Source organism: Lissotriton helveticus, chromosome 2_1 (genome assembly GCF_964261635.1).
Source record: "Lissotriton helveticus chromosome 2_1, aLisHel1.1, whole genome shotgun sequence".
In the NCBI taxonomy this organism is placed as follows: Eukaryota; Metazoa; Chordata; class Amphibia; order Caudata; family Salamandridae; genus Lissotriton; species Lissotriton helveticus.
In genome coordinates this window covers 736,725,513-736,751,323 of record NC_136059.1, presented here as the reverse complement: position 1 = coordinate 736,751,323, position 25,811 = coordinate 736,725,513, and the positions used below count along the sequence as shown (strand labels likewise).

At 50.6% G+C, this 25,811-nt stretch overlaps 1 protein-coding gene across 5 annotated transcripts in view; it reads right to left on the bottom strand.

Annotated features, from left to right (window-relative positions):
* The window catches only part of PPIP5K2 (diphosphoinositol pentakisphosphate kinase 2), a 1,596,028-nt gene that overhangs the window by 720,865 nt on the left and 849,352 nt on the right, over window positions 1-25,811 (bottom strand). For all 5 annotated transcript variants that reach the window (XM_078675453.1, XM_078675448.1, XM_078675449.1 and 2 more), the window contains exon 20: window positions 4,523-4,650. In XM_078675453.1, coding sequence (XP_078531579.1) covers window positions 4,523-4,650 — 128 coding nt within the window. The remainder of the gene's footprint in view (window positions 1-4,522; window positions 4,651-25,811) is intronic.

The window sequence follows — 25,811 nt, the reverse complement described above, 5'->3', positions numbered from 1 at the left end:
AGGCAATGTATGTACGATTAGCAATATTAATTGCGATTCCTACGTATTCTATCATTGCGAATTGCTAATTGCGATTCACAATTAAGGAATATCTTCCCATTCATTCCTATGGGCCTTGAGGCCCATAGGAATGAATGGGAAGACATTCGCAATTTTCGAGTACCCATTAGCTACTCGCAAATTGTGAATGTAATTTTACGGGTGCAAGGGTGTCAAAAGGACACCCTGTTGCACCCCTGAAATAAGCATGTGTGCACATGTGGCGAACATATGTGCGCCATATGGCACTTCGAAAATGCTAAAAAGTGCCTTTTTCAAAGAAATCGCAAATTACCACCAACTTGAAGTTGGTGGTAATTTACGATTTCTAAAGGCACAACTTGGGTGCTTACATCCCAAAAGGCTTTTTCCCATTCGCAAATGGGCCGATTCTGAGAATCGGCCCGTTTGCGACCGGGAAAAAGGCTTCATGCATATGCCCTATCAATCAGGAGCTATAGAGGGAAAAAATGATTAAACAGCTCGCCCTCCTCTCAATGTACCACATAAACACAAACACCTGTTCATCCAACGGCTCCTCTTCTTGAGGGTATTCATATAAGTGGAGGGGGGATTCCGTCACTCTTTTTCCGTACCACTCCTCACTTTTATCAGAGGTAGTGTCCTTCCACTTTACTGCCTAAATTTTAATTAAAAGTTCTTGCAAATGACAGTCAATTACCCCTGTAGATATAGGGGTGTGGTTTTAATGGCGTACCTAACACTAGTTGAACCAATATATGTGTTACCTTTACAAAAAGATTGTGAAAGGGCAAGATGACACCTCACGTGTGCACCACCAGTCGAGCTTGCTGATTGGTACTCACCAGCTATGCTCACTTTTCTCATCATTGGTAACCATCTTGCCTTAAAATAAAGATGTATCCCAAAAATGTGTGCAAAAAATTATAATACCACTGTGATGTGTACTTCACGACTACCACAACGACGAGACTCGTGAAAATAAAACTGAAATAAGTAATACAATTTCCAACTTTTATTCGTCTCACCTCCGCCAGTGTGTCAAATATAGTAGTTTTACCACTGAGTTGCACACAGAGGTGCGCTGGGTACAACATGGAATAGCAAATATTCTAGTTCTGCAGCGTCTTTTTTATATCTTGAAACTTGCGCCGGACCTCCTGCACCAGTGGTGTGAAGTCTGGGTATAGCGAAAGAGTCATTCCTTGGTACTGCAGATTTTTCACTTCCCTAGCCTTTCTCAAGCCGACATCTCTATCATGATAACTCAGCAGGCGCGCAATAAGAAGAGGGTGAGCGCCAGGAACAGATGTGGGGGCCAGGGAGCTCCACCGCACAACGTAGTTGAGAAACAATCTCTGCCAAAGATGTCCACCAATAAACGTTCCACATATGTTTCCATGGGTCCAGTGTTGGTGGACTCGGCCACCCATGCTATGCGCAGATTGTTTTGACGCGAGCGAGTTTCAAGATCCTCCGCCTTTGCCGCTGTAGTTTTCGGCAGTCGCTCTGTACAGTCTAAGCGTTTGACTATGTAGGCCAGCGCGTCCTCAATGTCAGAAATACGCTTTTAGGCAGCGTCTAGGCGGACCGTGCATGACATCCATCCGCGCCCCCAGCACGCCGAACCGCTTGTCAATTGCCTTGAAGCCGGCGCGGAGTTCAGTCATGATGGCCTGGCTTCCTCCAGCGCCACACCACATGCTCCCGGAGGTTCAGTGCAATCGAGGGGGTCTTCATGTGGCGCTTCGTCCTCGCCCTCTTTCCTCGGGATATTGGAGGCCTCAAAAGTGAGTTGGCATTGTTTTGGGTCACCGCGACCCATATTGAGCAGTCAGGCAGTGTTACAGATGTATAAATTTTCCTCCAGCCAGCTAGGTGCAGAAGTCACGATGTGCAGGAGAGAGGCAGTCTGACTCCACCACTCCACCTCTCTGAGCCTCTAGTTACAAGCTCCAAGCCCGCTGGTCACTGCACAGTGGTTATTATATCAAGGGGGATGGTCCCGCTTTCACTGTGTGCCAATCGTCATGGTTACACAGTGCTCAGGCAGTCTGGGGGCTCCTGATTGCTCTCCCCCCTCTGTGGGCTATGGCATAATGAACATGGCCACCAGTGGGGAATGCAGGCAGTCAATTTTGGGTATGCCCCTTGCACTGTGCCCTCTGTGGCCAAAAATATAGCCTGCAATATTTGGCAGTGAGGTGAAGGGGCCCCAGCGCCACACGCTGGACTCACCGCCTCATTTCTGACTTCCCAACGTCTCCAGCAGTCACCGCCAAGTAGGCCGCAGGTCCCCGGGCTCAAGTAGTTGCTGTGGTCACTCCGGACGCTGGCGGCCCCGCCCTCAGGCTCGCCCACAACCCCGGTTGATCCGGGGCCTGAGGACTGCGTCAGGCTGCCGATGCGAGGCAGCCGCCCCAGGCGTCTAGGAGAACTCTCACTGCTCCCGGCGCGCTCCCTGCACGACGCAGTATTCAGCTCACCGTCGCTGTACTCCGGGAGCGTGTACGATGTGGTAGCAGGCCTCTGAGCAGCTGCGCTAGCGTCATTGCTTGCGAGCTCCTCTGTTAGACCACCATCTTGGTGCTCGACCAGGCCATGCCCCGTAGTACATTAGATTGTAATTATGTTGTCCAGTCGGATGAGGAGTGGGTGTTATATTCCATATAGGTACCCCAATGTATGCTCAGGTAACATCCTAACCCTTTACCTATATTCTTCCCTACATTACAAACATAACGGTTCTTAGGGACTGACTTTTTACCTAGAAACGACTGCGAACAGAACGCAGGATTTTCCCTAGTGATGGCTTCATTCATTATGCATGAAGATTCTTGGAAACTCTGCAGTACTACCATCTCCTGTATAATGTCCAGGTATAAAGTTAATTCCCGACGTCATCCTAAGTCCGACAAGTGGCACAGCAAGGTAGAACCTCGGGGGAGACCTTTGGGTATATAAACATCACATCTTGCAGAGACAAGAAGGGGAGATCATGATTTCCCTGCCGACACACTTTAACGCGAGAAGCTGCGGTTCCTGCATGCAGATACTCCAGCTCGCAGTGGTCTAACATCCCTTGCGGGGTGTCCTACTTGAGACTAAGTGAGCATGAATGACTGGGCGAAAAGTAGTACACTGTTTCCACAGTCCTAAGGGATCAGGGTTGTCATGTTCGATAGTTGCCAAGAAGTATTCTCTCCTTGGTATGAGGAGTTTCTAGTGGCACTGTGAGTTGATACACAGGCCAACATACCTGGTGGGGGTGTCTAGAATCAGTCAGACACCAATCCAGCAGTGTATGTTATCTAAACACGCAGATCCTATATAGGTTTTATAGAAACTACACGACTCTCCGAAGAGGCCGCTGCCGGCTGAAGCACCTCTGTCAGGAGATTAGTCCTGACTGCCACCGTAGGAAGATCAAGGCCCATGGGCTCTGTTAAGAAGGCAGACCAAGGGAGGGTCTGTTGGGTTTTGACCGGAAAAAAACAGACATAGATAAGGTTATATTATAACTGTGCATCTAGTATTAGTTGTTAGTCGAAAACAAAAATGAATGTTAGGCACAGGATCTGGACTTGGAGGCAGATAGTGAGGTTTCTGGACAGTGGAGAAAGCCAAGGTAAATGCAGGCATGGACTAGCAGAGCCCAGGAATTGGGTGGCTATCATATTGGGCGATAGCCACACCCGACCCACCTCACCATGTGCAGGCGTTTTTATGCTGGACCCACTGTCAGTAATGCAAGTAAAGCTTACAGTTCATTGCGTTTTTTTCTTATAGAGCTCCCCCTAAACATAAAAACTTTGCAGTAATTAATCATATGTACAAATTTGTACAACTCATACATACATATGGATACAAATTCTGCATTAGTAGCAGACAATCTTCTTTCCGATTCTATGGTACTGTAAACTGGCAGTTAAAAGGGTTTGTGCTGCAGGATGCTGGGCCTACAAGTTCAGTGGACAAAATTAAACGTAAAATCTATTTTCCTTTACTGCAAGCAATATGCACCACGTAATAAGGAGTTCCACACCCTTGGTGTAATCCAGTGAATACGTTTTAGACTAACCATAATTCTCAGTGTTTTATGATTTACTACATTGTCTGTTCACCCTTGTACTCGTAATCTAAGGCCCTCATAAAGGGAAATGGACACTGACACTAAAAATCATACATAGCAAAAAGATAAATAAAATGATGATTTTCTTGGAACCATTGTCTTTGTCACATTCAATGCACTCATTAATATTTAAAATGCACAACGCATGGGCAACAATGCAGAATGTGACACAATGGTACAGGGGGCGGGCATCTGGACAGCAGAGTTTTCTGGAAATAAGTGAACACTGGGCGTTTATAGCTTTTAATGTTGTGATGTGTTATATTGATACATTGCTGAATGTAACTATAAAACTGAGAATGCCAATGAAAATGGTCAATAAGAAGACATATAAAAAATGCATAATGTATAAACAATTCTGAATCTTACAGAGGGTGGAGTTTGTTTACTGTGTCATCATCTTGAGTCCTCTGAAGATCGGAACGGATCTTTCTAACTAACGGGGTGCAATAGCCTTTGGCGATCTCAAGTTTCTCCACTTTTGTTATGCCATATTCCTGAACAAAAAAAGTGAAAAACTTTAGAAATACAGAAAACAAGTTTATCTTAACCTCAGCAGGCTGGGGTAAATTGACTAATTATGCATTGTAAAAACAGAACATCTCTTGTGGAATGCATGTACAGTAATGTTCAAACCATCCTTGCAAATTTCAGTCACAGGAATAAAAAAAAGTAATGCTGGAAGAGAGTTAGTACACAAAGAGCTTGTGAAGAGTTATCCATAAAACGAAAAGTTACTGTTTTCATTGACATTATTCTTTAACACTGTTACTTCCATATGATGATGAATAACATTTCAAACTCCTGATGGGCATGGCAAAACCAAAGGGTGCTGATATGGAGCAGCAGTGACCAGTAAAGTTGGCACGTTGAAGAGGGGAAAGAAGGGGTTTGGAAACTGGTTAGAAAGAAGATGACTAAGGTAGGCAACAACAATGGTGACCTGCAAAAGAACACGTAAAGATGAAAGTGCTCTTATGGAGGTATATGAAGATACATTGCTTTCTATTTTGTGGGCTTAATCTCTAAAACAGGATCTAAAGGAGGGATGGGCGTGTGTTTAGAGGAAACAACAATGAAACTGTTGCATTTCCTTGTTATCTTACCATCTCCATACTCCTATTTGCACCTAAGAGATGAATAAACTAGTGAAATTATTTTAAAAGTAAATCCAATAAATGTGAAGTTAGCTAGGAGGTGATGGCATAAGTAGTTGTTTTTTCAAAGTAACCTGTAAATATACCTTAGAAGTTGACCAAACACTAAAAACGTTGAGGGAACAGGGGTTTAAAGGACATTAGTCAAAAGGCAGAGAAAATGGGCCATTAACTCTCTTCAGTCAAATTTAAATTACATATAGTAAGAAATTGTTGAGCTGAAAAGTGATAAACCGTTTCTTAAATGTACAGATAGTTCTGCAATTATTTTCTCCTCTATGCTGACATGCAACACAAGTGGAAAAATATTGTACTGCACTTCGAGGTATAATTTTAGTATTCCTAGGTGGTAATAATTGTAGGCCTGTAATGGCTAATATACAACCATTTATATTTTCAGTAGCATTTTTACCCAACTTTTACAGGTCTAGGAGTACTTTACAATTAGAAATAAATCATAAAATAATGTAAAAGATCCTCAGTATACATAATGAAAGAGTTACTTACCTTCTGTAACGATTTATCTATAAGAAACATTAGTTAGTGATAGATTCCATACCTTAGAATTACCCCCAGGCATCAGACTAGATCCGGAAAGTTTTCATCAGCAGTACCTCTGCGCGACGGTAGGCGTCGCCATGCAGCTCTGCGTACGACGCGGAGATGATGTCGCTGGAGCAACTTAGACGCGGCCATGCGCGCTGACAAGAGTTCTGTACACGACTTTCCGCGCCAAGAACACAGAGCCATGCAAGATATGGACCACTGGTGCATTGAAACTACGGCCCTGAAAGGGATGACCTTAACCCTAGAAATCAGTTCACAGAACGGGGTGGATGGGTGGGGGGATAAGGAATCTATCACTAACTAATGCTTCTATGTTAACTAATGTTACCGAAGCTAAGTAACTTGTTCATCTGAAAGAAACACGTTAGTGATAGATTCCTTACCTTAGAATAGATACCCCAGCAAATACCAACCCCGGAGGTGGGTCTGCGAACAAAGATCACGCCAGAAAGTAACAGAGAACAGAACAGCCAAAGAAGCGGTCTCTTCGGACTTGACTGTCAAGGCAATAATGCTTAGTAAAAGTGTGCAGTGAGGACCACAATGCTGCCTGACAGATGTCTTGCAGGGGCACACCACGTCCCAATGCAGTAGTAGCTGCTGTCGCACTGGTAGAATGGGCGCACACCTCGTCAGAGGTTCCTTTTGAGCCAGAGAATAACAGGCCTTGATACACAAGACGACCCAGCAGAAGGTAGTCCTCTTGTGTACAGCCCGGCCTTTCTGGGTGCCCACGTAGCCAACAAAGAGCTGGTCATCCACCCCTAACTGTTGGGTGCGATTCAGGTAAAATGAGACAGCACATTTTGGGTCCAGACGGAGGAGCCTTTCTTCTTCTCTGGAAGGGTGCGGAGGTGGAAAGAAAGTGGGCAAGGTGATAGTTTGCCAAATTTGGAAGGCACAAACTTGTCCGGATGGACCGAAAGAAAGGAGGCTTACAGGAAAAAGCCTGGACCTCACTCACGCACCTAGCGGAAGTGATGGCAACCAGGAAAGCAGTCTTCAAAGTTAATAAACGAAGCAGACAATTGTGAAGCGGCTCAAAGGGAGCGCACATCTAATAGGTAAGAACCAGATTCAAGTCCCACTGCGGCATCACAAACGGAATAGGAGGGAAAAGGTGAGTAATGCCCTTGAGAAATCTATTCACAACAGTGGACTTGAAAAGAGCGGGCTGATCACGGAGCTTGAGAAAGGCCGAAATTACAGAAAGATATCCCTTAATAGTGCCCAGAGCAGAGCCTTGCTGGGCCAGAGAAAGAAGGAACAAAATGACTTCTGAAAGAGGGGCAGAAAGGGGATCCACAGCCTTTGCTGTGCACCATGCCACACATTTGTTCCACCTCCAGGAGTATACAGATTTAGTGGAGCGACGCCTGGTTGCCAGAATGATATCACATACTTCAGGAGGCAAATCAAAAGTAATCAACTGTTGCCGCTCTATCTCCACGCATGTTGGTGGAGGCTGGACAGGTTCGGGTGGAGGACTGTCCCCTGCTGCTGCGACAGAAGATCCTCCCGAAGAGGCAGTCAGATCAAGGGATCCATGCCCATACTGAGTAGCTCGGATACCAAACTCTTTGAACTTAGTCCGGGGCCAAAAGAATGACTTGGGCCCGGTTACGCCTGATCTTCTTCAGCACGTTGGGTAGAAGTGATATAGGCGGAAAAGCGTACAATAGACTTCAACGCCACTCATGACAAAAAGCGTTGCAGAGCGAGTGCCGCCTTGGAAAATCCAACGCGCAGAAGTGATTGTGCGTTCTCTTTGGTAGCGAATAGATCTACCCAAGGCTCTCTCCACTGTTGAAAGAGACCTTGCGCCACCTTCGAGTGAAGACGCCATTTGTGATCCATCATGCACCTGCGGCTGAGTTCGTCCTCCCTGGTGTTCAAAGAACCTGCAGAGTGTTGAACCGTCAAGGAAATGCCTTGACGTTCCAGCCATGTCCAAAGACGCAGAGACTCCCGACATAGGGTCCACGACCCCACCCCGCCTTGTTTGTTGCAATACCACATGGCGGTGGTGTTGTCTGTGAATAATTGCACTACTCTCCCTTTGACAGAGGGAAGGAATGCTTTCAGTGCAAGTAGGATCACCTCGAGCTCCAGAGGTTGATACGCAGCCTGGACTCCACCGGAGACCAGAGGCCTCTGATCTCCGCCTCTCCCATGTGGCGCCCATCCCACGAGGGACGCATCCGTCACCACTGTGTACTCTGGATGGGGAAGGGAGAGCGATCTGCCGCTGCCCCAATGCTGGTTTGTGACCCACTGCTGCAACTGTTGTGCAGTGTCCTCCCAGATCTGGACTTACTCTGACATGTCCCCTTGATGCTGCGCCCACTGGAACTTCAGGTCCCACTGCAGAGCCCGCATATGCCATCTGGCATGATAGGTCAGCAGGATGCAGGAGGCAATGAGGCCCAGCAGCCTCAAGGTCATCCTGACCAAAACCCAGGACAAGGGCCGAAAGATCGGAATCATAATCCAAATGTCCCGGACTCGCTGTTCAGGAGGATAAACCCGAAACTGCGCCGTGTCCAGAACCGCTTTGATGAAAAAGAGCTTCTGAGAGGGAACCAGGTGCGACTTCGGCACGATGATGGGGAACCCCAGCAAATGCAGTTAGTCGGCCATAGTCTGGAGGTGGGAGACGACTGATTGCGGCAAGCCCACCTTCAACAACCAGCCGTCGAGATAGGGGAGGACTGAAACCCCCTGATCTGCACAGATGAGCTGCGTCCACCGCCATCACTTTCGTGAACACCTGAGGGGCGCTGGTAAGGCCAAAAGGGAGTACGGTGAACTGAAAGTGCTTGTGGCCTACCGTTAACCGCAGGTAACGCCGGTGGGCCAGCAGTACAGGGATATGAAAATAAGCATCCTACAAGTCCAACGCTACCAACCAGTCTTGCGGGTCTATGGCAGACAAGACCTGAGCAAGTGTGAGCATCTTCAACTTCTCCTTCCGGAGGAAGCGATTGACGTTCCGAAAGTCTAAGATAGGACGCAGGCCCTTGTCCTTCTTTGGAACCAGAAAGTAGTGGGAGTAACAACCACGACCTACTTCTGGCGCCGGAATGCACTCGATTGCCCCCTTCACCAAGAGGGCCGTAACTTCCTGCTGAAGAAGTGCCAAGTGATCCCCGACATGCGGTACGACTGAGGTAGCTTGGCTGGAGGAGTAGTCTTGAAGGGGAGGGAGTTGCCCCGTCGGACTATCTGCAGAACCCACCTGTCCAAAGTGCTGGTGCACCAGTGGGGGAGTGGATGGCGAATCCTGCCACCCACTGGCATTTGGTGGGCCTGAAACACCGGACTAGGAAGGTTTGGAGGCATTGGCGGCAGGGGAGGTGGTGGAATGACCCGCCCGCTGGCCCAGTGACCCACCTTGGCGGGTCCCACGTCCGAGGCTGTGCTGAGACGGTTGTTGCGCAGGCCTGGGGCTCTGAAATTAATGTTTTTTGATGCCCCTTTCTTGGCAACGAAAGGAGCGAAAAGCAGAAGCGGAATGAGTGAGCGTGATGGAAAGGCCCAAGGACTTGGCCGCAGCCCGTGTGTCCTTAAAATGCTCCAACGCACTGTCTGCCTTGTCGCCAAGAAGGCAAGTGCCATCAAAAGGCATGTCCATCAGAGTGTTCTGGACATCCCCGGAAAAGCAAGTTGTCCCCAGCCAGGCGTGGCAGCGTAGCGCCACGGTCGTGGAAATCGCCCTGCCCAGCGAGTCGGCGGTGTCAAGGTCACAACGAATTGTGAACTTGGCTGCGTCTCTCTACTCAACGATAGCACTGTCCGGGCCTTCTCCGGACACTGAGATAGCACCTGCGCAACCGTGTCCCACACAGAATGGGAACAACGGCCCAAGAGGCATTCAGTGTTCACAGACTACAGCCCTGAACTGGCGGAAGTAAACCGTTTCTTTCCAAACTGTTCCAGTTTCTTGGATTCCCTATCCGGAGGTGCGGAAGGGAATGCACTTGGGGACGCAGTGGCTGGGACAACCAAGCTCTCAGGGGTCGGTGTTGGTAGAGGAAAATGGGTTCGCCCGAGGCCGGGCGATGGCGTCGGGCCACGTTCTTATCCACAGGAGCCCATGTGTTAGGCCTGGACCAGGTGCCCAAAAGAACGTTTGAAAGTGTGTCATTAAAGGGCAACAGCGGCTCCGTAAAGGAAGAGGCTGGCTGGAGCATTTCTGTCAGGAGGTTAGTCCTGACGGCTGTTAGAACTGGCTATTTCTGGTAGGCTAATGCTGACGCCAAAGCCAGGCAGAAACCACCATTCTAGTCAGGGCAAGGGAGTCACACGCCAAGATAACCCCTGCTCACCCCCTTGGTAGCTTGGCACGAGCAGTAAGGCTAAACTCGGAGGCAATGTGTAAAGCTTTTGCGCCAGCACACAACAGCAACAACATCCTAGGCACACCACAAAAGGAACTCCACACAAGGTTATATTAAAATTAATTTTGTATTGTCAAAACACATCAGATAGAAATCACACATGTACATTGTGCCAACTGGCACGGGCAATATTCATAAGGGATTATTTACAGGACAGGGCCACATAGGCCACTGTCAGAATCAACACTTTTAGAAATAGAAATACTGTCAGAAATTAGAATAAAAGGATATAAAATAACAGTTATAAATCACATCCAGTAACTACTGGGAACAGGTAAGTACCACCTACGCAACTCTAAACACCTTAGGAGAATGACACGCAGGGGACCAGGACCTCACTAGGACCACCTGTACTGGAAAGAACAACCACATAAGAATAAAACACATTTAGGGGTATCAGCAAGAACACATTACATATTACACATTACACAAAACATTCAGAGGTGTAAGGAAGAAGGTAAACACATGATGTATAAAAACACATTCAGCGGTGTAAGGAAAGAAAACACATGATGCCTAAAACATTCAGAGGTGCAGGGAAGGAAGAACACATGATGCATAAACCAACACATTCAGAGGTGTAAAATCCAGGAAGACACATGATGCATAAAAACATTCACAGGTGCCAGAACATAACTCAATAGCGCAAAAACACATGATGCATAAAAACATTCAGAGGTGTAAGATCAAGGCGCGTAATCATATTAAATGCATTACATTTCCTAGCACCACATCACATTGCGCAAAACTCACATTAGGCAATTACCATCACATAGATAATCACATTGCGCCTAAATAAAGTCACATACCAGCCCCCATCTAATAAAGGGACTAAAGAGCCCTGTGTCCAGAATGTCAGGGCGCGCTGCCATGCAGCGCCAGTCAGGGGTGCGCCACTGGCACAAAACCTAAACGTTGCAGCTGCCCACTAATTGCTGGGCAACTGGGAATCAAAATGGTGGGAACGACGTTGGAGCCTTCCAGGCTCTGCACAAAGCCCTAGTGTCCCCCAAGAGCCTCTCTTGGCTTTAAAACTAAGTAATGCCTGAGCCCCTAGTGGGCTCCTTAGCAAATGTAGCGCCTGAGCCCCTCGTGGGCTCCTCAACAAATGGGGCGCTGTGAGCCTCTCGGGGCTCGTGAACCATATAGCCCCTTGGCCTCTCTGGGTTCCAACAAACAACTGAGGCATCGTTGGAGTCCCCCTCCTGGGGACTCGTGGACAATTGTGTAAACCAAGAGCCTTTCTGGGCTCAAGAACACCGCAAGGCCCCTAGAGCCTCTCCGGGCTCCTCAGCAGATATGCCCCCTAGAGCCTCTCTGGGCTTCTCAGATCACGCAAGGCCCCGGCACTGGAGGGGCGGGACGGGCACCAGCAATATGCCCCTACGCCCCCTCCTGTCATGCACTCACCGGGTCTCGCGGCGGTTGGGGCTGGAGGACTCCCGCTCCTCCCTCGATACTGCGCAGAGGTCCGGGTCTCCCCCTTCACTCGGGAGCCCCGGGAAGGACACTGCAGGCGGCTTCTTCTCCTCGCGCTGGAGTTCTCCCGGCAGGCCGCGCTGGGATTGGCCAGGCAGAGCTTCCTGGTGTCCCAAGGTCCCGCCCCGGCTTGCCTGACTTCCGGTTCGGCCGGGCGGCGACGGTTACAATTTCGCGGGGCAATGCCGGGTGGGCACCGGCTGTACAGATCATTTAAGCGCTCCGAAAGGGCTAGTGGAAAAAAATTAAGCGCAAGATCCCTGGCAGGGTGGGCACCTGCCAGGGGACTTTAAAATCAGTCAAAAAGCGGCGTGGGCAGCCGCGAAAGGGGATATGCCGGGTGGGCACCGGCCTCAAGTACATAAAGCGCTCCCCAGCGCTACCGACAATCAGAGCGCTCCCAGGCGCTTTAAAGAGGAAATGAAGCGCTCCCAGCGCTTAGCAGCGAGAGTAAAGCGCTCCCAGCGCCAAAAGTGAAATTAAAGCGCTCCCAGCGCTATATGGAACACAGAGTCCAGCAACAAAAAGTCCTTCAGGGGTCCAGGACCTCAGCAGTCCAGGACATAAGGTGGAGCCCAGCAGCTCCCAGAACAGGAAAGTCCATCAGATGTCCAGGGGCTGGGCAGCGCCCAGGGATTCCCCTGGGCCCAAGCAGCAGCACGCCCCTGGCAGATTCAAGTCAGAAACAAGAACATTTTGGAAGGGGACACAGCCCCTTATTATTCAGAGAAAAGTCTTTGAAGTCTTTGTGCAAGTGGGCCCTGAACCCGGTCTAAACCAGTTCCTGGGTGTTGCTGGAGCCCTTGGGCTTCCTGGCTTCCTTCTTTCTTTCAGTATCAGGGACAGAGGTGACAGTCGCCCAGCGGGGAGGTGGAGCCAGCATTGTGGCAGGCAGGCACAGCCTCATTCACTCCCAGGTGCTATCTCCTCCCACTTCCCTGGCAGCAGATGCAGCCTTTCATCCACGGGCTGACTCAGACAACCTCCTGGGGGCTCCCCAGCCCCTGTCATCCTCAAACCAGACAGTCAATCCACAAGCAGACCCAGGCACTCCTGGGCCAGGCTCACCAGCCAATCACACGCCAGCCACAGACTACACAAATATGCCAACTTCTCAAAGTGGCACTTCTAAACTAGACACAATCATGCCGCATACACCATTACGCAGCATTCAATCTCACGAGTTTGCACATATCAAACTCGACCCTGCACTCCCCACACATCAGGAACTACCATGGGCATACATATTCCCCATTCATTCCTATGGGAGGGCAGGTCACTCACCATACATACACAGAGAGCTCACGCACTTTACACTGTACCACAGTGAAAAAGTGCGCCAAGGCCTAAAATCACCAACACCAGGTTCCAGAAACAGGCTAGGAAAAAGCAAAAAGTTTCGGGGTGAACCTGCCAAAAGGGCCAAGTCCAACACAGGCCACCGTAGGGAGCTCGAGGTTGAGCGCCTCAGCTTCTCTATGCAAAACCACAGAATATGTGCCATCCTCCTCTGTAGCCACATTAAAAGGAGGCAGTGAGCCAGGTTTTGGAGTCAAATCCATGTCACCTGCATCCTCCAAATCCTCTTCCCCGTCCGGGTCTAACTCGCACTGGGCCGCGAGAGGATCCTCAGACCCCTCCCAGTCTTCCCCTTCCTCCCCAACCTGCCGGGCAGGCGGATAAGAGGGATGCGGATGGAGAAAGGTATAGAAATTCCCTGTCGGTATCGGCGTCAATCGACACCGGTCAGGTGCAGTCTCCACGTCAGGGTGGAAGCCGGGGACAGCGTCGGCCATGGAGCCGGCCGACACCGGCGGCAGTGCCGTAGATGTCGATGTCAGTAGAGGTTGTACGATGCCACCGGACAACGGCTGGGATCCATTCATGGATCCATGGTGGTCTCGCAGCGCAGAGACCGGAGTTGTTGGCGACATCAGAGTCGACGTTGAGGAAGAGCGAGGACCCCCAGTCGAACGCGCGGGGCCTGAAGGCGTTCCTGCGGGGCCCGATGGGCCAAAAAGGCAGGCCATGGCTGACAGGAAGTCCTGTAGCTGGGCGGGAGTCGCCGATGGATCCGTGAAGGGCAGGTAGGCCATCGGAAACTGCACAAGCTCCGCCAGAGCCGCGGGGGTGGCACTACCTGCACCCTCAGCCATGTCACGCAACAGGATAGGGGAAGGTGAAGAGTGACAATGCTTCTTCGACTTCTTGTGCTTCTCCTTACCTGACTCAGAGTGCGAAGACTTTGACGAACGATGGTGGTGGTGGCGGATCCGCGACCGCTCCCTCGACCTCCCATGGGACCGGGACCTTGAAAGGCGCAGAGCCGACTCCCGGGCCTCCAGCAACTATCGGGACCGCTCCCGCAAAGTTTTCGGAGCCATGGCCCGGCAATCGGGGCACGACTCAGTCGTGGTCGCGCCCCAGACAGTAGAGACACTCATGGTGCGGGTTCGTCACCGACATTGTGCGGGGACAAGCTGCGCAGGACTTAAAACCGGGCATCCCTACACACCTGAAGTCAAAGACTCAAATAACAGGGACAAAAGTCCCAAAAATAACTCAGTAAAAAAGTGACTGGAGGTACTGCTCTCTCCGGATCTGAGCTTGCTGGTGTGGAAAAAGAAATAACTAACGTCAGCGCGCATGGGCGTGTCTAAGTAGCTCCAGCGACGTTCATCTCGGCGACTACGACGCAAGCGACGTACCCAGAGCCGCACGACGACGCCTACTGACGCGCAAGGATACTGCTGACGAAAACTTTCCGGATCCAGTCTGACGCCTGGGGGTAATTCTAAGGTAAGGAATCTATCACTAACGTGTTTCTTTCAGATATACAACATGGATGTAGTCCAACTAAATTTTTAGGCTTTGCAGAAAAAGAAGAGAAGTACAAGTTACTTACCTTCAGTATTGTTCTTTTTGGTGGATATTATATCTAACTGCAGATTCCTCATCTTGTGAATCCTCCCAGGAACCAGGCAGGACCTGGAAACTCCAGTAAAAGCTACTGCGTGCTGGCACCACTGGCCTCAGTGGCAACTCCATACCACCTACAAAAATGGCAGCACAAAGCGACAAACAGGCACCACTCATGTGCACAGTTGTGAGATTATTTACTTTCTTTTCCACACCCTCAGATGCAGGGCATGTCTAACGGAACTAAATTAACTGATAGTGTGCTAATCTTACTTGCCACTTTACTATTCCCAAAAGTCTACTACACAGAATGGGAAGATGAGCGGGCAGTGATAAATTGGCAGTTATATTATCCAAAAGACAGACTGCTACCGAAGGTCAATAAGAAATAAGTTACTTACCTGTAACTGTAGTTCTCCAGTATTGGAATCTTTCATAGATTCACATGCTTGAATCATTTCCCGTTGTCGAGATGGGAGTCCCCGGTACATTTAACAAGCATTGGCATAGCAGGGCACAAGTGCTAAAAAAAGAAGTGGCGGGACGCTGACGTCACGTCAGGAAGGGACGTCACGAAAGGTGGCTTGCACCATCAGACTCATTGCCTCCCCTCGCTCACCCCTTAGATGTGAGCGCATCAGAGAAGCCAGCGCATGAGCAGCGTTCTGAATGAGCTCCGATCTCGCCCCAGAGAGGCCAAAGATTGAATGTGTGGCTCCATTTGCTCCAGTTATCGAGCTCCCGGTAAAATAAGTGGGGGTACACCGTCCACCCGTGTGATACCCTGACTTGAGCCCTGCTTATAAGTGTTTAGCCATGCAACAGTTGAAGTTGTTGCACCAAGGATATTGTGCTGGATAAACAAACACTTATAAGGTCCAAACCTTGGAAATTGCTTGGGCTGGAAATCCCTGACTTCCAATAAAGACTCATTGGGGGTCCCTGAATTCAAGTGATGATTCAATGGGGAGTCCACAGAAGTCAAAATGTTAAGAACCCCTATTGTAGGTCAAACATTTCATCCCATCTCTAACTGTAAAAGAAGCTAATTCCCTTACAAGTGACATAAATGCTAAAACTGTGGCATCTCTTCCTGCCATGTCACTCAGAACCACGTCACTGCGCACAGTCTACGTGCATTGCCTATGCTAACTAGTTCCTACACTGTTTTTTTCGGACTCAGGTCTCATAATTAGGTTTTTAGTAGTGAGGTTTCATGGTTTGAAGCAGTATCTGTTACATACTCTAATTTGTGACGGTCACGTTAGCATCAATGGCCTGGCCATAGGAGCTTTAAGTACAGTCAGTGCTGCTAAGTCGAGTATTATTGGCAGCACACTGAGGGCGCCAACGGCATCCGTTGCTGTCCATATGTCTATTAATGCTCAAAACATCAAGTAAAAGTTGTGGGAAACAAAAACCAACGCCCTCCACCGTTATGCTGTTCCTGTTTTGCTGCGGTGATTAGCACCTGCCATCCAAGAGCAACGAGCATTAAATGAAATGAGGCCATGAATGCATTTAACCGCTTGAAAACCATGAGGTTTCACAACTCGATATTTTGCGCTCAATTATTGAGGCAGTGTACCAACCTTTACATTTTTAAACGGTGCATAGAGCCGTAAAAAGCAAATGCTAAACGTTTCCTTAGGTGGCCGGGCCCTGAGCGGCGGCCAGTTTACCCTGTGGTGGAAGGGAAGTCATTGACACACTCAGTGCGAACTTTTAGTCATCCAAGCTAGAGGTGCAGGCCTGGGGCGACCACTTACAACAGAGAATTCAGCTGTCAGAACTAAGAAGTCCCCAGATGGACTTAGTCATCGAAAACTTCCTTGGCGATCTTGTGGCCAGTCCTGTGTTGCAGGCAGTGGTCGAAGTGGGGGAAAAATGTAGGGGAACTGTGGGCGGAGCATCAGGGGCAGGAATAATGTGGGGATTGGGTCAGTGGGCGGAGTCAGAGGTGTGGCTAGAAAGAGCAAAACATCCCAATGTTTACTATGGTTGGCATTTCACTAATGAGTTACAGCTTACAACGGTATTCAATGCAACCAATGGATACACGTTTATCCAAGTGCACTGGTGCCCTTTCGTTAGCCTAGCGCCAATGCAGGCACCCTTGCACCATGGTGCAAGGGTGCCTCTGTTGCATACTGGAGAAGCCAATTTTACGAAGCCAGGCGTGGCGCCTCAAAGCAATGATCATTGATATAGACCTGCCCAGCGAATCGTTCGTATCCAAACCACACCGTATGGTGAATTTTGCCGCATCTCTACCCTCTTTGACAGCCTGGGAGAGCACAGAGGTGCCTCCTCCGAGGCTTGTGGCAGCACCTGCGCAACCGTCTCCCAAAGAGAGTGGGAGAAACGGCCCAATAAGCATGCAGTATTCACCGACCGCAATGCCAGAATGGAGGAAGAAAACATCTTCCCAAATGAGTCCAGTCCATTGGATTCCCTATCCGGAGGGGCGGAAGGGAATGTGCCCTCAGAAGTAGAGGCTTGCACCACCAAACTTTCTGGGGTAGGGTGTTGGCTGAGGAACTTTGGGTCGCCTGGTGCTGGGCAATGGAGGCGTGCAATTGTCTTGTTCACAAGAGCCCCTGTGCTAGGCTTGGACCAAGTTCCTAGTAAGATGTCCGTAAGTGCCTCATTAAAGGGCAAAAGGGGTTCAGAGGTGGAAGCCCCAGGTTGAAGCACCTCGGTCAGGAGATTAGTTCTGACCTGCACTGAGGGCAGTTCCAGTCCAAGGACCTCAGATGCCCTCTTAATCACCACAGCATAAGACGCCCCCTCCGCCGTAGCCCCTGTAGGTGGAGAGAGAATGATAGACAGAGTCTGGGGAAATATCCAGACCACTGGTTTCCTCAAGTTTCCAATACCAGGTCATTGTCTCTTCAGAGACATCCTGGTTCTCTAAAGGGTCTCCAGACTCCTCCTATCCCTCTCCTGAGCCTAGCACGTCCACAAAGTGCTCAGGGGACAACATAGAACCCCTGAGTTTATCAATGTCAGAATCTGCGTCATACGAAGCTGTTCCGGCTCCGTGTTGTCGGGGATGAGGATGGGGCTTGCCCCACCGACAGCAACACCGCTGGCATCGACTTCGGGTTCAACGCTGGGGAAGATCACGTTGGTACGACAGGTGTCGAACCGGATCCGAGATAGGACCCCTGAGGCCCCTCGCGGCACCGTGGCTGAAGCCGTCGACGTCGAACCCCGATGGGGCCCCATCCAACCCGCAGGGCCCAAGGGCTCACCAACGGGGTTGTTCTGCTCAAATACGCGGCGCATGGCCTCGTACAAATACTTAATTTGAGCGGGAGTCGCTCCGGCTCCTGGAAATGGAGGGAGGTGCAAAGTCAACTCTGGCTCCGACTCCACAGAACCGTGCCTCGAGGGTCGATGCTCCTTACCTCTTTCGACGACGTATGCCACTTGAGGTGAAGTTGAAGACCTCTTACCCAAGTGTCCAGATAACCTCGTATGGGAGGAAGAGGATTTAGGGCTCCGTGAGCGATCCCCGACCTCATCTTCTTCGAACGGGATCGTGACATCCTCTGAGTCTTGTTCAACGGTGACAACTGCCGGGCCGCAAGCAACTACAAAGCACGCTCCCTCAAGGTCTTCGGAGCCATCACTCGGCAGTCTGAACACTACTTCGAATCGTGGTTGCGTTCAAGACACCACAGACAAACGCAGTGGGGATCGGTAACCAACATCGTATGGGAACAAGTCCTGCACGGTTTAAAACCGGTCTTCCTACCGACATACCTCGGACACGAAGTCCTCAAACATTTTGACAAAAGTCGAGAAAAAAGCCTGCCAAAAAGTGGCAGAGGGGTAGCTCTTCCCGGATCGGTGCTTAACTGGCGCAGAAAGAAAATAACTGACACCCCGCGCCTGGTGGCGCCTATGTAGGCACCGTGGCGTCCTAACTGACGCTACCGACGCCATCAACGTCACACGGAGCTGAATGGAGCGACCTGACGTCGCGCGCAAGAGCTATTGCTCACCAATAGTTTCAGGATCCAGCCTGACAACTGGGAAATTCAAAGGTAGAAGTCTCTTATCAGATAGCTATATACAGCATGGTTAAAAGCAGTGAAGAAATACTGAAACAATAGGGAGGCCTGCAGACAGGCTGCATTCAAATAATAGGACAGACCAAAGTAGAAAATATTAAAGGGAGGAAGTGCAAACAGAGGAGACATGTAGACTGTAAACGGAACCCTGAGGTAAAAAGTGCAAATAAAAAAGCATTGGCAACGCCAATATGCTGCGCCTTTGGAATTTAATGGCTTTGTCAATAGATTTTGAAGATGTTGTACTGCTCCCCGGTGCTGTGTATTATAGCTTAAGAGTAACTTTCAAGAAAAAACCTATGATGTGCTTGAAGCCCACTTTAAGGAAACAATAGGTCTTTTTGCAAACCTAACCGCTTGCAATGTCTGCTAGGTGGGACATGAAATGACCAGGAAAGAGGAGAACAGAAAGCAAAACAGGTAAGAATTCTGTGAGTTGCTGAGTCTGGTCGCCCAGACCCCTTCCGCCGCTGATAGACAGGCCACGACTTGGACAAAAAGCACAAGTTACTTACCTTCGGTAACAATATATCTGTAAGAAACAGTTGTCAGTATTAGATTCCTTACCTTAGAATATCCCAGGCGTCAGACTGGATACGGAAATGTTTGCGTAGCAGTACCCATGAGCGTCGGTAGGAGTCAGCGGCGGCTCCGCGTCCGTCGTCGGCGTCGTGGGCGCCGTGATGACGTTGTCTGAGTACTTAGATGCTGCCTCCGCGTGCTGACGTCAGTTCTTATACAAAGCTTTTCCGCGCCAGAAACACAGAGCCATGATAAAAACCAACACTGGTGCCATGAAACTAGGGCCCTGAAAGGAGATGACCTTAACCCTAAACATCGGTTCGCAGAACGGGGAGGATGGGTTGGGCGGTAAGGAAACTAATACTAACTACTGTTTCTTACAGATATATCGTTACCGAAGGTAAGTAACTTGTGCATCTGAAAGAAACAGGTTAGTATTATTATCCTTACCTTAGAATAGATACCCCAGCAATACCAACCCCGGTGGTGGGTCTGCGAACCAATGATTACACCAGAAAGTCCTGGAGGACGGAACGGCCCAAGAAGCCATCCCTCCGTACTTGGCTGTCCAGGCAGTAGTGTCTTGCAAATGTGTGCAGTGAGGCCCACGTAGCTGCCTGACAAATGTCCTGCAAGGGGACTCTTCGACCCAGGGCAGTAGTAGCCGCCGTGGCCCGAGTGGAATGGGCCCTCAGCCTAACAGGAGGTTCCTTTTTAGCCAAAGAGTAGCATACCTTGATGCACAACACGACCCACCGGGAGATGGTCCATTTGTGCACCGCCCGCCCCTTCTTTGCACCCACGTAACCAACAAAGAGTTGGTCATCCACCCGGAACTGGCGTGTGCGATCTAGAGAGAATGACAGCGCACGTTTTGGGTCCAGACGGTGGAGCCGCTCTTCCTCTTTCGAGGGATGCGGAGGCGGAAAGAAGGTGGGCAAGGTGATGGACAAACTTCAGGAAGCAAGTCAAATGGTCTCAACTGTCGCCGCTCAATCTCCAAGCATGGAGGTGGAGACTGGACAGGTTCGGGTGGAGGACCGTTCCATGCTGCTGCGACAGAAGGTCCTCCTGAAGAGGCAGACGAATCGGGGGATCGACTGACATGCTGAGTAGCTCAGGATACCAGTATCTTCGTGCCCAGTCCGGAGCCACAAGGATGACTTGGGCCTGGTCGAGTTTGATCTTCTTCGGCACTCTGGGCAGAAGAGGTATAGGCGGAAAGGCGTACAACAGACCGCAACTCCACTCGTGACGAAAAGCGTCTCCGAGCGAGTGCCGCCTTGGAAATTCCAACGCGCTGAACTGATGACATTGCGCGTTCTTTTCTGTGGCGAATAGATCTAGCCAAGGCTCTCCCCACTGCTGAAAGAGGCCTTGCGCCACGTTCGAGTTCAGACGCTATTCGTGATCCATCATGCACTGATGGCTGAGTTCGTCCGCACTGGTGTTCAGGGAACCTGCCAGGTGTTGAACCACCAGGGTCACGCCCTGATGTTCCAGCCACTGCCAGAGGCACAGAGCCTCCGGGCAAAGGGTCCACGACCCCATCCCGCCCTGTTTGTTGCAGTACCACATGGCGGTGATGTTGTCCGTGAACACCTGCACTACACTCCCTCGGACAGAGGGGAGGAATGCCTTCAGTGCAAGACGGATCGCCCGCAGCTCCAGAAGGTTGATGTGCAGTCGGGACACAGCCGGAGACCAGAGGCCTCTGATCTCCACCTCTCCCATGTGGCCCCCCCAGCCCTGGAGGGACGCGTCCGTCACAACTACGTGCTCCGGTTGGGGTAGGGAGAGGGTTCTGCCGCTGACCCAATCGCGGTCCGTGAGCCACCACTGCAACTGTCTTGCAGTGCCCTCCGAGATCAAGACATGGTCGGACAAGTTGCCCTGATGCTGGGCCCACTGAAACTTCAGGTCCCACTGCAGAGCCCGCATCCGCCACCGGGCGTGATGCACCAGAAGGATGCAGGAGGCCATCAGCCCCAGAAGCCGCAGCGTCAACCTGAGCGAGACTCGGGATAAATGCTGAAAGATCAGAATCAGAGCCTGAATATCCCGAACCTGCTGTTCGGGAGGATAAGCCCGAAACTGCGCCGAGTCTAGAACCGCTCCGATGACGAGGAGCTTCTCAGAGGGACACAGGTGTGACTTCGACACATTGATGCAGGTGCAGGAGGTCGGCCGTAGTCTGGAGGTGGCTGACAACTGTCTGGGGCAAGCCTGCCTTCAACAACCAGTCCTCGACGTAGGGGAAGACTTAAACCCCTAACCTGCGCAGATGAGCTGCGACCACCGCCATCACTTTTGTGAACACCCGTGGGGCGCTGGTAAGGCCGAAGGGGAGCACGGTAAACTGAAAGTGCTCGTGGCCTACCGTAAACCGCAGGTAACGCCGATGGGCCGGCAGGACGGGGATGTAAAAATAAGCGTCCTGCAAGTCCAATGCTACCATCCAGTCTCCAGGGTCTAGGGCAGCGAAGACCTGAGCCAATGTCAGCATCTTGAACTTCTCCTTCCGGAGGACGCCATTGACGTTCCGTAGGTCCAAGATAGGGCGTAGGCCCCCTTTGCCCTTCTTGGGTACCAGAAAGTAGTGGGAGTAACAACCACACCCTACTTCTGGCCCAGGAACGCGCTCGATGGCCCCCTTGGCCAGTGGGGCCGTAACATCCTCTTGCAGAAGTTGCAAGTGATCCCCGACACGCGGTGGTACTGCGGTGGCATGTCTGGAGGGGACGCCTTGAAGGGGAGGGAATAGCCCCTTCGGACAATTTGCAGCACCCACCTGTCCGATGTGACAGTGGGCCAGTGGTGGTGGTGATGGCGAACCCTGCCCCCCACTGGCGTCACATGGGCCTGAAAGCACGGACTAGGAGGGTTTTGAGGTGGATGCTGCAGGGGTAGGTGTGGACTGGCCACGCCGTTGTCCCCGACCGCCGCCACGGCGGTTTCCACGTCCGCCACCGCGCTGGATGGTAGTCTGCGGTCCGTGGCTGGCAGGACGTGTGGGGGCGCCTCTTCCTTGGCCACAAAAGGCAGCCGTTTGCTGGCGCGGGGCCAAGAGGCCCAAGGACTTGGCCGTAGCCCTGGAGTCCTTAAAGCGCTCAAGCGCATGGTCTGCCTTGTCGCCAAAGTGGTGACGGCCATCGAACGGCATGTCCATAAGTGTGTTTTGGACATCAGCCGAGAAGTTGGCAGACCTCAACCAGGCGTGGCGATGAATCGCCACCGTCGTTGCCATCGCTCTGCCTAGTGAGTCAGTAGTGTCCAGCCCACACCGGATGGAATAACACGCCGCATCTCAACCCTCCACAAGGGCTTGGCCGAGTTTAGCCCGGACCTCCACCAGGCATTCTGGCAGCACGTCCGAGAGAGACAGACAGAGAGTGGGTGTAGCAGCCCAAGAGGCATGCGGTGTTCACTGACCGCAATCCTAAACTCATGGAGGAGAATACTTTCTTATCGTATTGCTCATACCTCTTAGATTCCCGGTGGGGGGGAGCCGACGGGAATGCGGTCTGGGAATTAGAGGCCTGGATGACCAGGCTCTCGGGGGTGGGGTGGGTAGACAGAAAGCAAGGGTCGCCCGAAGCCGGGCGTTGGCGCCTGGCCACGTTCCTATCCACAGGCTGACCTGTGGTGGGCTTGGACCAAGTGCCCAGAAGAACGTCTGATAAGGCCTCATTAAACGGCAGCAGAGACTTGGCTGAGCTTGCCTGCGGGTTAAGGACCTCAGTGAGGAGGTTAGTCCTCACGGCCGCGACGGGGAGCTCAAGACCCAAGGCTCTGGCCGCCCTCATCAGCACCACGCTATAGGCAGCCCCCTCCTCCGTAGCCAAGCTAGGAGGGGAGACAAAACCAGTGTTGGGCGAAGTGGCCAGACCACTGGCATCCCCAAGCTCTCCTGTCCAGTCCGCAGAAGACTGACACTCACTTGTCAGAGGGTCCTCAGACCCCTCCCAATCCCCCATGTCACCCATGGCCTGGTACTCAGTGTAGGAGAGTAGGGTCTCCTTCCTATGGTCACCCCCACTTTTTGCTTTTGCTTTACTGGTTTTCGACTTAGATGTGGCTGTGGGCCTGCTAATCAGACCCACAGCCCAGATGCACTCTCTCTAAATTCACACCATGTACTCTAGGTACAACCACAATTGGGAATTGGTTCACCTTGTCAGCCCCTGTAGAAGTGTACCTTAGGTACTCAAGGGCATAGGTATACCCAAGGCCTACCAGGGGCTGCTGCGACAGAAGGTCCTCCTGAAGGACAAACGAACCGCGAGCGAGTGAGAAGCACTGGGTTACGCAGCAGGAACAGACTGTGGTCTAAAAGGATTCGCCGATCTTCGCTTTTGGAAGACGCAAAGAACAACACAAGCGCGACTTTGTTTTCCACAGCCCCGGCTGGGGCCGTAGGTGTGGGCTAGAGACTAGTCCTTGTCGAGCAGAAATACAGGTACACGTGTCATTTACGAGGAAGAAATAGAGTAATCACCAGCGAAGTCCAAGACAGGAAAAATCACAAGATACGAAACTCCTCTGCCCCACCTGGTATAGAAAGATCCACAAGACTGAGATTGCTTGTGCATAAGAGTAACCGATGGAGACCTGAAACACGGATGTTGTTTATGAATAGAAACCAAAACAGGTCATATTCACAAGAAAATATAGAATATTAACAAGAGCCCTGATGATAGTTCGGATACGCTTGGTCCTTACTTGAAACGCGTCGGCAAAACCAGCAAGAGCTGGCAAATTCAACAAGAGTCAATACTTAGTGTGGTTTAAAATAATATTGCCTCATGGTTGTTTTCTCTTGTTCTTTTTCTCTTGTTTAAGAAGTAGATCGTTTGATGTAAATAACTCTTGTAGTATGGAATGGTTCAATACACTGTAAATTCGTGGCACGGTAATGTGCATTTTGTGTTGAATGTAACATTTGAAGTCTTAATAATTGTTTTGTATAATCCGTATGTATAGTGTAAAAATGTTTTGTGCTTAATGTGAAAAGTAAGTGTGTTGTATTGTGTATTCTTTTCTGCCATTTTTGAAATCTTGCTCTAAATAATTTTTCTAAAAAAACCAGGTATAAATAAAAATACCATACCAGGTTTAATGAGATTGTTGATCTGGTATTTACTTATAGAGTCACTGAGAAAGGGGGCACGCTTGCTTTTGTCAGATACGAGGGGCTGCAGCATGTATTAGGCCACCCCTGGCTGGCCACTCAAACTGACACAACTGGCTGATCACTCAGCTGGGGCAAGGTTGTGTAATCACCCCTTGCTTAGGTATAGTATTCCTATATCTAACCTTATATATAGACACACAGTAACTTATAAGTCACTCCTATGGCAGGCCTTAACAATCCTGGAGGCAGAGTGCTTGGTTATGTGTGAGATGGTGCTCTAGCATGAGCTGAGCCTTCTGCAGCTTTCGGAACCATGTCCTTATAGCTGTTCTATGATATTGCCATACCATATACTCTTAAATGCATTATGAACCTCACGGTTAAATGCTAACTTTGGTCCGGCTTTATCTAAACATGTCGTGTAAGGGTGTAATATGCTTTGGAATACTAACCCCTCGCCAATTCTGGCGACGGGGGTAGCATTCCACCCTTCTAGAGGGAGAAGACATGTTGTTGCTGACTATCCCGGTTAAAGTTAACTAGAGCCCCAGCGTCACAAAATGGACGCTGCTGGCACAGAACCAAGTCTGACCTCCTGTTGCTGGGAGTCCTTCCAGTCACGGAGGTTTGGACAATAGGTTTCCTGCCTGGAGAGGTGCGAGCACCACCCCAGACAGGACTCTGTGTATTGGGACAGGCAGGGCTGAATAGATTGAGACATTGCCTGGGGCACACTAGGTGCTCCATGCATACCCCAGTTCAAACCGGTTGCTGGGGCACTCCAGCCCCAGCTCTGGCGCGAAACTGGACAAAGGAAAGGGGGTGTAACCACCCCCCTTCCTGGTCCCACCCATATGAGGGACCTAGGAACTAATCCAGCCCCTTTTAGCTGTATAAAGGTAGGAGCTGTGTCCTTGGACTTTAGATTTGATCCTGAACTGAAACTTGAAACGAAACTCTGGACCTTCGACGTTCTGCTGAAGCTGAAGACTGAAGAATCTCCCTTGTGGCCAAGGAGTACCCACCCTGGGCAACCAGGCACCATCCAGCAAATCAACGGCTTGCTTTGTCGACGTTCCCGCCGGAACGAGAGCACAGAGCCTGACAAGACCCAGACTTCCAGACCCTCTCTTCATGTCTGCAGCATAGCTGAGATCCGTGGAGGCGACGAGACACGTGGGACTAGACATCTTGAAAAGCCTGCAACTTGCTAACTGTCCATCTCCTGAGGTGTCCTCGAAGCTGTGCACTGGGGAGTGATAAGCCCCGAATCCGAGCTCCATCTGCACCGAAGATCAGCCCTCCACACTCCACGAGTTCTGCGTGGGGCCCTTCTGCTTGTGTTCTGCTCGACGCGTTGTCCGGTTGCTGGCCCGTTGGCTAGTAGCCTCTGTGACG